The sequence below is a fragment of the Cornus florida genome, unplaced genomic scaffold (assembly GCF_030987335.1).
Source record: "Cornus florida cultivar Cherokee Brave unplaced genomic scaffold, ASM3098733v1 CherokeeBrave_3.0.0_Hap2_Chr07, whole genome shotgun sequence".
NCBI classification, from domain to species: Eukaryota; Viridiplantae; Streptophyta; class Magnoliopsida; order Cornales; family Cornaceae; genus Cornus; species Cornus florida.
Genome location: NW_026775577.1, coordinates 42,062,225 through 42,074,636, shown reverse-complemented (window position 1 = coordinate 42,074,636; position 12,412 = coordinate 42,062,225). Strand labels below are relative to the sequence as shown.

The window sequence follows — 12,412 nt, the reverse complement described above, 5'->3', positions numbered from 1 at the left end:
AATCATGTTGAGGACCTTGGTCACATAGATCAACAAGGTATCCTCCATCCTAATGTGCATAATGATAACATGCAAGTACCACTATGCATGCCTAAACCATACATTCACCAACCTCAACAACAATAAGGCCAAGTTCCATTGGGAATGCCAAGGCCAATATATGCTCCACAATCTCCCATCATAAATCAAGGAATTCAAAATCAAGGTGTTCGTGTTGCACCTCAAGTTGCTAACCCACCAATTGCTTTAAGAGACCATTATGTGCCAAATGAATATAATGCACCCACATGCATCCAATTGCCACCATTTAGAGCACATCATTATGAAATCAAAGCACAAACCATTCAAATGCTTCCTAACTTTCATGGACTTCCAAGTGAAGAACCTTACAAGCATTTGGATGAGTTTCTTGAAGTTTGTTCTACCGTGAAATACACGGACATGCCGGAAGAAGTCTTAAGGCTTAAAATTTTTCCATTCACCCTTAAAGATAAGGCAAAATATTGGTTTAACAATCTTAGGCCTTTTTCAATCACTTCTTGGGCAGAAATGCAACAAGAGTTCTTGAAGAAGTACTATTCGGTTTCAAAGACCAATGCTATGAGAACTTCAATTAGAGAGTTTACACATGGGGATGGGGAAACTTTCATGAGGCATGGGAACGCTTTAATGAATTGTTTAGGAAGTGTCCACACCATGACATGCCCAAATGGCAATTAGTTCAATATTTCTTTGAGAGCTTATCGGACAATTATAAGGGCATGGTTGATGCTTCCATGGGTGGTTCTTACATTGATAGGCATGAGGATGATGTGTGGCGTCTCTATGAAAGTATGAGTGAAAATTCATTGCATAGAACATTGTCTTCAAAGAATGGTAATAATACACAAGGTAGGAAAAGTGTTGGCTTACATCAAGTCGACAACTCTAATGACATAGCCGCCGAGATGAAATCTTTATCTCAAAGGTTTGATCAATTCTTGATCAACCAAAACTCGGTGAACAAAGTATCTTCCTACCCTAACCATTCTCATCGTCCATCCAGTGAATCTTGTATGACTTGTTCTAATGTTCTTCATTCCACTTCTCATTGTCCTCATGGACAAGTGCAAAATGAACCTAATGAGCAGGTCAATGCAACTGGGAACAATCCTTATGGTACTCATTACAATCCAAGTTGGAGAAATCATCCAAATTTCTCTTGGAAACACCAAGGGAAGGCTTAAACCCTCCCCAAGGCGGTTTTCAAGGGAAATACATTCCACCTTCAATGCAAAACCAAGGATCCAAAGGCTATAGGCCATATCAATCACAAGGGAATCAATTCTCGAATTTTCATTTTCCCAATCAATCATATTCCCAAGGTAATTCTAGAAGTCCCACCTTTGAAGAAAAAGTTTTGAATGCTTTAGGCACTCTTGAGGCAAACACACAATTGCTTTATTCTCACTCTCAGTCTATTGCAAAGCTAGAAACCCAAGTAGGGCAAATAGCTAGCACTCTTAATGCTAGAGAGAAGGGAAAGATGCCCATGAATGCCCCACCAAAGCAACAATGCGTTGTGGAAACCCAATCCTCATGGGAAGGGTGTACCATAGAACATGTCAATGCGGTGACTACCTTGAGAAGTGGTAGGGTTGTGGACAATCAAGTTGAAATGTCCAATAAAGAGAGTGAACCGGTGCGACCACAAGTTGTCACCCATCCTGTTTCACATTTTATTCATCCTTCATTGCACGTACATGACCATATGAATGAGAAAGCTTCAAAATGTGATTTGAAAAGTAATCTTGAAAATGATTCATTGAAAAAAGTCTTGCAAAATGAATTTGGAAAAGATTTTTCTGAAAAATGATGTTGAAAAAGTTTTGTTGAAAAATGATTTGAAACAAGATTTAAAAACTTCTTGTGTTGAAGAGAGTTCAAAAGAAAATTCTGAAAAAGTATTTGAGAAAACTCCATTTCCGGACGCCTTGAAAGGGTCCATTTCAAAAGAAAAGCAAAAGGCTAAAACCAATGAAATCTTGAAAATGTTTCGGTAAGTGAAAGTTAATCTTCCACTTTTGAATGCAATCAAGCAAATACCGGCTTACGCCAAGTTTTTAAAAGATCTTTGCACCCAAAAGTGGAAGAACAAAAGCCAAGCACCAAGGAAAGAGGTTTTGACCGAGCAAGTAAGCTCAATTTTGTAACACAACACTCTTCCAAAGTTTAAGGATCCCGGTTCACCTACTATATCATGCATCATTGGTGAGCATATAATTAATCGGGCGCTTCTTGACCTAGGAGCAAGTGTTAACCTTCTTCCATACTCGGTTTATGTCAAACTAGGCTTAGGAGAATTGAAACCGACGTTGGTAGTTTTGTAACTTGTCGACCGATCCATTAAAAAGCCTAAGGGTGTCATTGAAGATGTTTTGATTAAGATTGACAAATTCTTCTTCCCCGTTGATTTCGTTGTCATTGACACGGAACCGGTTTCCAATCCTAAGAGCCAAATTCCCGTTATCCTTGGCCGTTCCTTCTTGGCAACCTCAAATGCCAACATCAATTGTAGAACGGGAGTAATGAAGATCTCTTTTGGCCACATGAAAGTGAAGTTGAATATATTCAATCCAACCCCTAACTCATTTAACAAGTATGAAGGAGAGGTTAATGTTGTGGAAAAATGTCATGATCTTACTTGTGAAGAAATTGAGCTTTTAGGTAAGGCTAAAATTTCAAAGGGACCATCTTTAACATTGCATTCTAAAACCATTGTTTCAAATTCGTGCTTTGAAAGGGCATGGAAGCCTAAAAATTTAGATTGCATTGACAAAGGAACAAAATCTTCTTTTGAATTTGATCCAACAAGTTCTTCCAAGAACCATTTGTTGGATGGAACTCAAGATATCTACCACCCCAATAAGGAGGGGATGCATAACAAGATCTTTGATCTGGGCTAAAAGAGCCCAAGGTCTTGCTAGAGACGTTAAAGACTAGCAAAAGCATTCGTAGGGTGTCAAAACCCTATTCCTCCCCCATTTATATCTTACATTTTATTTCTTGTGAAGTCTAGATACTTGTTTTTGGTTCATATGCATTAAAAGGAACTTTGGTGAGGATTGCATGACTTTTGTGTTGGAATTGAGCTTTCTGCATAAGTTCGATCGATCTCAAACCTGAGTTCGATTGATCGAACTTCCTTCTGCATCCAACACTTAGAAAAATTTTCGACCTGCATCCACCTGCATCCAAATCACCTCTCTGTTCCATCGATCTAGGAAAACCTGCATATTTCTGCTCTCTGTCTGATCGATTATAAGACCTTCAATCGATCCAACTCTAAGTTCGATCGATCTCGAGTCTTAACACATAGAAAATTTTTGAGCCTGCAGGACCTGCATCCAAAACAACTCTCTGTCCCATCATTCGAGTTTGTTTTCAGATCAATCATAGAACATTCGATCGATCCAACTTCACAGTTCGATCGATCTCAAGTTCCAATACTTAGCCAAATTTTCCGAGCCAAAAACCTGCATATTTTTACTCTTTGTCCAATCGATCGAACTCTTGTTCCGATCGATCTCAGTTCTCCATTTCATTGTTTGACTTTATTTTGACTTTTCAAATTTCAAAATCCAAAAATATTTTTATTTTATTTTCCAAAAATACCAAAAAGATTTTATTTTTATTTTTATTTTTCAAAAAAAAAAATCCAAAAATATTTTCTATTTTTCAATTTCAATTTTAATTTTTAATTTTTAATTTTAGTTTTTAATTTTTCAAAAATCCCAAAAATACTTTGAAGAGAGAAGTTCGATCGATCTCAGTTGAGATCCGATCGATCGAACTAGTCGGGGAATGTTTTTAAAAATAGATCTGAGAGTTGTGAGATCGATTCCAAGGATCGATCTCAACTCTCTCAAACCCTAACCCCCCTTCTCTCTCATTGCCGTCACTGTGTGTCCATCGTCTTCACCATCTCCGTCGAGATTTCCGGCGAGATCCAAGTTGTAAATCTTTCTCTCTCATCTCAGACTTCAACCCTTCGCATCTCATCTTCTCTTTCTTTGTTTTGAGGTGAGATCTGAGATCCACTTTGTGATTTAAGCTTTAATCTCATTCATACATGCTTTATATGTTTAATCCATGCTTTGTATATGATGAATCTACCATTGATGAAGCTTCGAAGCACTGTGTATATATATGTATATATATGTGTGTATATATATATATATATAATATATTTTTGTTCGATTTAGGAGTGTGGGCCATGTTTGGGTGACTATTATTGTTGATTTGATGTGTTGAAAGGCCCACGAACACGTTCGTGTGGGCCCCGTGCTTCCATAGTCACAAATCTGTGACTTTTCAATTTTTCATCATCACACAGTTCGATCGATTGAACTTGTGTCATGATCGATCGAAGTAGTGAGATCGATCTCACTTATCTTCAATCGATCCAACTTTTGTGATCGATCTCACTTCTTTTTCTAATCGATCGAGTTTCACAGATCTCACATATACACTTCATTTATCATATTTTGCATTCATGCTATCTTATATATGCCTAATGCCTGTGATATTCCATATTGGATGCATTTCATACTTATATTGCTTCGCATGATTCATATTCTATCGCCTGCATAGATTCATGTCATATATGTTTTGTCTATCTTATTTGACATACTTGTTTCTATTTCGTACTTTTAATTCTTTATTCTGGCACTAACTTCCATTGCAAGTGTTTCTCTTCCTTTTGCAGACCATGACTAAGATTGCCCATTCTTCTGCTCCACCTACATCTGAGGTTGTTGATCCGATAGCTAGACTTGAAGCACAAATACAGCTTTTGGAAGACACCCTGCTTGCCATTAGAGCTGACCTTGCTCGCTTCCGTGCAGAGATCATGGCTGCAATTGAAGACTTAGCCAGAGATATCCGCGGAGCTCGCTCTGCTAGCCCTGACTCCTCTGCTTGAGACTCCCAGTCTCTTTATCTTTTTATGCTCTTTATCTATGTTGTGTGTTTAATACATTTGTGACGCTACTATTATTTTTGCAGCCGGGTCTGTCGGCTTTGAACACTAGATGTATCGCACTTTATGTCTATTTTTTATTTTTATTTTTTATTTATCTATGATGGATATTGAATGCTTTTATTGATATATCTGTCTGTTTGACTCTATCAGGTACATCATAGTAACTTCAGTGAGAGAGTGCTATCCGATTTTCAGGACCACCCTTATACCTCTCTCACTTCTTTATCTGATTATCCCATTTACACTTGCATGTCTACTGTGCATTGATTTTCCCATTTTGTTTTCTGATGAGTTTATCTAAGTGCCATCTTTTCAGGACCATAGTTTATCCCAAGTTTGGGGGGGCCATGCCACCCACTTCGGATACTTCAGTCCCGATCATTCTTGCTTAGTTGTACTAGTATACTCTTTCCTTTGTTCTCTTTGCACATTGAGGACATTGTGCCATTTAAGCTTGGGGGAATGGTGCTTTGCAGTGTTTGCTTTGGAATTAAAATTTTGAGCATGACTTGTGTATCTGAGGGATATTTCTATGATTGGTTCATGACTAGCTATGATTTTGATCTTTTGAGGACTATATTGCTTAAAATTTAAAAATTGCTTGACTTGAGAGTCCAATACTCCTTGTATGCCTTGTGGATGCCATTTAGGAATAAATTTTTCGAAAGATTGATATCATGCTTGCACTTGTGGTCCACATCATCCTGATTTTGTGATTGTTTTGAGATCCACTCTAGTTTTCTACACTAACACAGGCGCACACTAGAATTCATTTGTGGGGTACATGCTTTGTTGATTATTGAATTGGTTATATCCCAATTGAGCTAGTAGTGCATTGAAAGCTTTCATTCTTGATAAAGGTGGATAACAACCCCTTTTTGCTAAGTAGCCGGGATTCTAGCCTCATCAAGCACTGAACTTCTTGTGCCGAAAGGTGGAGGGCCCAAACTCTAGGTTAATAATTGAACTTGTTTTTTTTTTTTTTAAAAAAAAGAAAAAAAAGAAAAGAAAAAGCAATAAAAAAGTGAGTACTTCTCCCAAAAGGTGAGAAGTGGGAAATGATTAGATGGAGGTTGTCTTGATTTGTAGCCTAGTTGATTTGAGTTTGTAAGTTCGTAGGGGTGTTTGAACACCTAATGCCCTAAAACCGTCTGGTTTGGGAGTCATTGACCTAACGCTCGATCTCATGAATCGCTAGAAAGCTTAAAAGATCAAAACATTGCACTATGCTTCCATCTTTGATCCTATAAAAAAAAAAAAAAAAAAAAAATGAGTGAAAAGAATAAGTGCACCTAGAACAATAAGCTTTAATAAAAGGTCCACTCTTTTGTCTTGATGATCGGTACTAGATTTGTATGCTAGTTTGAGGGTAAGGATGTGATTAATTCTTTAGTTGGTTAAGATAACAACTCATTTGATGCCGGTCCACTCAAAAGGATTCGAGTGTTGTTTTGATTTACATGATCATTTTCTTAATGTGTGGAGGACCATATTTGCTTGCTTAATGTTGAAAATTTGGGAGATTGCTTAGAAATGTTTGAAAAATTGCATACTTGAGGTAGTTTTCTCCCAATGCTTGTTTGCAATATTGGTGCCTTTTTTGAAAGAATGAGCTTAATGTTTGTGGGTATCATTTCTGGAAACCTTTACGAGACTTCACTCATCCACTAGGGGTAACCTAGGGATTTAAAAGGCTTGTTGCATGTGCTAAGTGCAATCGTGTTCCCTACGAAAGTGGCGTTATCCATTTATTACTTTCTAGTTCATAGTTAATTACTTGTTCATTTCATTCCTTTACTTTCTAGTTCATTGCTAGGGACTAGCAATATTTAAGTTTGGGGGTATGATGAGCACTGAAAAGTGCGTATTTAAACCCGTTAAGCTTAGGTATTCTAGAACCTTTATCTATCTTACATTACCATTTTAGATTAATTTCGTGTTAATTCCATTTTCAGGCACTTATCCCGAAAATAAGCTAACTCAGCCAAATAAGAGCCTAAAAACAGCAATTCTGGGATTAAACAAAGAAAGGAGCAAAGTGGAGAAAGAAAGAAGCAAATAGGAAGAAAGGTGGTCATTCAAGATTCTCGATCAATCCAAGATGAAGGTTCAATCGATCCAACATGGATCGATCTCAGCACTTCAAGATAGATCCAAACCTTGACCCAAAACAGAAAGCCCAAAGTTCGATCGATCCAACACTATACTTCGATTGATCGAACATCTTTGTCCTCATCCAAATGATTGATCTTATCCACAACTGTCCACCCACCTACCACTTTTGTCTTTTTCCCCATAAATATCTTCAAAATATCTTGGATTTGTCTTTTCCTAAAAACCTCACCCAGTTGGATAGATCTAGCCTTAGTTCGATAGATCTCAGCCAAGTTCGATCGATCCAAGTACAAGGTTTGATCGATCGAACTCCCTCCAGTGCGAAAAAGTTAAAATCCCAGCTCACTAAAATTGCCCTCCCTCCAATCATTAGAGAATATTGGGTGCACGACCCCAGCTCATTTGGTGTGTCACTTGACCTACCTATAAAAGGAATATGATGCACTTTTTGAAGAAGAGGAATTCCATTCTAGGGAGGCAACTTTAGAGGCAATTCTTAGTGTAGAAGAAAAGGAGGAGAAGGCTAGAGACACCATTGGAGAGTTCTTCATCAATAAGGAGCAGATTTCATCCATGGAGCTTGCCCTTGAGGATTGGAGGAGCATCACCATGAGTGGCTAGACATCCTTTTGGTGCTAGAGTTAGCCCCAAGCATGCTTTCTTTACCTTAATCTTGTGTATTATTGAGGGATTAGTGTTGTAATACTTGTTTTGACACTTTGATTTATATAGATCTTGTTTATTCAATGATTTATATGGTTTAATGCTTCCAATTGTTCATTTCATTCTATCCATGTGTCTATGTATGCTAGAATAGATGTTCATGTGTTTGTCTCTAAATTTTGTGTTATTGATGCATGTCTATGTGTGTTGATGCTATAGATTTAGAGATTGTCAAAATATAGTGCTTAATGGAATGCTTTTGCTATTTTCTTGATGGCTCATACTTATTTCTTGATGGTTTGTGCCTCTCCCTTAGTTTAATTTCATGATAGTAGTGTAGTTGTAGTGTAGATGATAAATGAGAGGAAAATCCATGCTTATTGTTTGATGTTCTATGATTTTGAATGCAAGTAGCATATATCTCTAATCTTGTGGTGTATTTGGATTGTGAGCTTAAGGAAAGGATTAATGACTTGTTTTGATCTATTGTGCCTTTCACATGTTGTTTAGACAATATATGCTTCATTGATTAGATATGTTGTGCCTTTCACATGATGTTTAGACAATACATGCTCAATCGGTCATCCTTGCTTGTTGAATCAACCAATCACACACACACAAATGTTGCAACACACCTTACCCTCATTAGTCACTTGTGAATGGTATAGAAATGTATTGCTTGGTGGTGACCTCTAAACACCAAGACCTCTCTCTATCTCTTTTACTTACTCTTATTTGCAATTAATTACTTAGTTTAATTTAGTTACTCTCTAGCGTAATCAACTAACCAATCATTTGTTTGATCATTCGACCTATTAGCCCTAGTTGCAATTCCACAACAAAATTCGACCTAGCAATATCCGCAATCCCTTAGGACGATCCCTACTCACTCTATCTATATTTTTAGTGAAGGTAGTAGTGGCTTTTATAAATGTAAAACTTAGCTGCGCACTCTCCAAACTTGATGGTAGGGTGACGAACCACCAGTTTTTGGCGCCGTTGCCGGGGATTGATTGATTGATTTGATTGGCAACGTCGAATTTGTGGAAATTAATTAGGATTAGTACTCTTTTGATCATGTTTTTACTCTATTTTTATTTTTATTTTTCATTTGATTACTTATTGTGTTTGTTCATACTTGACAAGGTGCATTGAGTAAGGAGGTAAGTAAAGGAGCATCCAAGCTACAAAGCAAAGCAAAGCAAAAAGGCTAAAAAGTAAAAATCTTAAAATTGCTAAGCTAAGCTAAAGCTAAGTTTGTGATTGATGTTTTTGTGACCTTTTAGATTTCGCTTTTATTCATGCCATTTTCGAACTCTGATGTTGTAGTTGATGTATAATTTTTTTGAAAGGTCCGAGGTACAATTTCTTTGCACTGTTTTTTTTCTTCTTCATGTCGACTAGTCCCTGTCTAAAAACCTACTCTATTGTTATTGTTTGTTTCTATTGTCTGCATAAAATAGTATACAATCTCTTTGTTTCATAACTTTTTGTGACATGGTGGTCCCTCTGTGTTTGTCAAATGACCTGATATGCCTTGTAGTGGTTCTTTTTTTTGTATTTAATTTTGACCCACCATTATTGATTGCATTGTTTATATGATATAGTGGTCCCTTGTGTTAGTAAATATGCAATGTGTATTATGTAATTGTACCCCAATTGCATACTGACATACATAATGATCATGTACTTAAATTATTGAATTGGATATGTTACTTAATGATTGCATTGTCTTTATTATTTATACACTTAGTGAATAATGTGTCTATGCTGTTTTTATTAAGGTTGTCTCTGTCATTGTCTATATTGAGGTTTTCTGTACCCAATTGTTGTAGATGGATGATATGTTTAGCATTGAACTTCATCATGGGGGTATATTTGAGAAATCACACCTTATGACATACTTAAGAGGAAATATAACTGAATTTGAAAAGATAGACCCTGACATGATGTCATATATTGAGGTTCAAAGGATGGCAACTAGATTAGGGTATGGGGTGATCAGTGAAGTGTTCTATAAAGTACCTTATGAGTGGCAACAATTCAGAGAAGTGAAGTGTGATTTAGATGTGTTTAGGATGTTTTATGACCATGATGCTCATGGAAAAATTTCTGTTGTGAAATTATATATTGTTGCACTTTTGTTGAATGGGGCAGAAAATGAGGTCAACTCAGATGCTGATTTAGGGTGGGATTATCTAATGAGTGATACCCAACTCATTACTCCTGTGTCAAGTGAGTATAGTCCTAGTGATGAGTTGATAAGTCTGTGTGAATTTGATGATGAATGTGTTGATAGTGGTTATATGCACCAGGATTACATTCCTTCAAGGGATTTGGGGGAAAAAGAACTGGAATTAGGCATGAAATTTGGGTCAGCTGCTGATTTTAGGTTGGCACTTAGGGAAAGTGCATTGAAAAACAAGTTTGATATAATGTTCACAAGGAATGATGGAGATATGGTAACTGCAGTGTGCAAGGCTGAATGTGGTTGGAGGATACATGCAAGCAAACCTGAAAATGAAGATTGCTTGATTATTAAGACCTATGTGCCAGAACATACTAACTGTTTATGGTTTCATACAAATGGACAGGCCTCATCAACCTTCTTAGCAAACAAATATTGTGAACAAGTGACATTGAACCCTAAGATACCTTTGGGAACACTTAAGAGCACCATTGCATCTGAAATGAACATTGATGTGTCCACACATAAAGTGTATAGGGCAAAAAGAAAGGCATTAGCAATGATAGAGGGGAATGATGTTGAGCAGTATGGTAAAATGAGGGATTACTGTAGCTTGATATTGAGAACCAATCCTGGCAATGTAGTTAAAATACAAACTGAGCCCATTGCTGATGAAAGTGTTAGAAGGTTTCAAAGAGTCTTTATTTGTTATGCTGCAATGATAGCTGGTTTTAAACAAGGTTGTAGGCCACTAATTGGTGTAGATGGATGCTTCCTAAAGGGTCCTTATGGTGGTCATCTACTGAGTGCAGTGTCTATGGATGGGAATGGTCAAATGTTCCCAGTTGTAATTGCAGTGGTAGAGTCTGAGACAAGAGATTCTTGGGAATGGTTCATGGGAGAGTTGATGGATGCTGTAGGGCCATACAATGATATAACCTTCATATCTGATAGGCAGAAGGTAAAATGTATTTTAGTGTGTGGTCACACACTTCCTTCCACACACACTTAATTGCGCACACTTACTTGCACACACTCACATATGCACACACTCACATATACACACACTCACACCTGCACACACTCACACTTGTACACAATCACACCTGCACACACACTCACATATGCACATACTCACACCTGCACACACACTCACACCTATACACAATCACACCTACTCACACACTCACACCTTCACACACTCACACCTGCACACACACTCACACCTGCACACACACTCACACCTGCACACACTCACACCTGCACACACTCACATATGCACAAACGCTCACACAATCACACCTGCACACACACTCACATATGCACACACACACTCACACAATCACATTCACACAATCACACCTGAACATACTCACACCTGTACACACTCACACCTGCACACACACTCACACCTGCACACATACTCACACCTGTACACACTCACCTGCACATAATCACACCTGCACACACTTACACCAGCACACACTTACACCAGCACACACTCACTTACCTGTACACACTCAATTGCACACACACTTACCTACACACACACACTTACATGCACACACACTTACCTACAAACACTTGTCAGCCTTTTGTTTAAGTGAATGGAGTGAAGACATGTTATATTATAATGGCATTTTGTTTATTGTCAGTATGTTATATGATCATGTGGAAGACTAGTATAAAACTAACCTGTTTATTGTCAGCCTTTTTGTTTATTGTCAGTCTATGTATGAAGACTTTATTATGAATGTATGACATGTTCTATCACTCTATTTATCAGTGTTTTAACTACTGCATTTATTTTGGGAACACTTTAATTAACTGAATGTCAGATTACCAAGTGCATTGAATATGAAGTGAATTGCAGTGCACTTAGATCAATTGAGTTACAGTGCATTTTTACTTACAGCTAAGTTGTCATGTTACCTAAGTGTGTCACTTTGACACTTACAGCTCAAGTGTATAACAGGTGCACTGCGAAAAACTGAATTATAATGGCTGTCATTTTTGCTTTAAGTGTATAACAGGTACAGTGCCAAAAACTGAATTATAATGGCTGTCATTTTTGCTTTAAGTGTATAACAGGTACAGTGCCAAAAACTGAATTATAATGGCATTCATTTTTCAAGACAACTGTATAACAAGTGCAGTGCCAAAAACTTACAATTCCAATCAGGAAATTCAACCCCCAAAACCTTGCACTTCCAATCATTATCATAACCTGTACTGCACTATCATTCAGCAAACCAAAATCACCTAATTTTGGTCTCATTGCATGACAAATATAACATATAATCAGAAAATTCATACAACACCACCTTCAACAAAACAGATTGAATTTTCATTCATCTCATACTTTTACAAGATTCTGATTCATACGACATACAATCAAAAAATTCAACCCCCAAAATACATGT

At 37.3% G+C, this 12,412-nt stretch overlaps 1 protein-coding gene and 1 pseudogene across 1 annotated transcript; one reads left to right on the top strand and one right to left on the bottom strand.

Annotated features, from left to right (window-relative positions):
* Positions 1–605: 605 nt before the first annotated feature.
* On the bottom strand, positions 606–703 carry LOC132267774 (small nucleolar RNA R71; annotated as a pseudogene).
* An 8,933-nt stretch (positions 704–9,636) lies between these two features.
* On the top strand, positions 9,637–12,106 carry LOC132316625 (uncharacterized). Its single transcript, XM_059815100.1, has 2 exons — positions 9,637–10,950; positions 12,023–12,106. The coding sequence occupies exons 1-2, from the start codon at positions 9,637–9,639 to the stop codon at positions 12,104–12,106; spliced, it is 1,398 nt and encodes a 465-aa protein (XP_059671083.1).
* Positions 12,107–12,412: the final 306 nt, after the last annotated feature.

What these genes read in the sequence shown, in the direction of transcription:
- LOC132316625 (XM_059815100.1), top strand. Translation starts at nt 9,637, where the DNA reads ATGGATGATATGTTTAGCATTGAACTTCATCATGGGGGTATATTTGAG. An exon ending in TCATATCTGATAGGCAGAAG is followed by an intron (nt 10,951 to 12,022) that starts GTAAAATGTATT and finishes AGTGTATAACAG; the next exon opens with GTACAGTGCCAAAAACTGAA.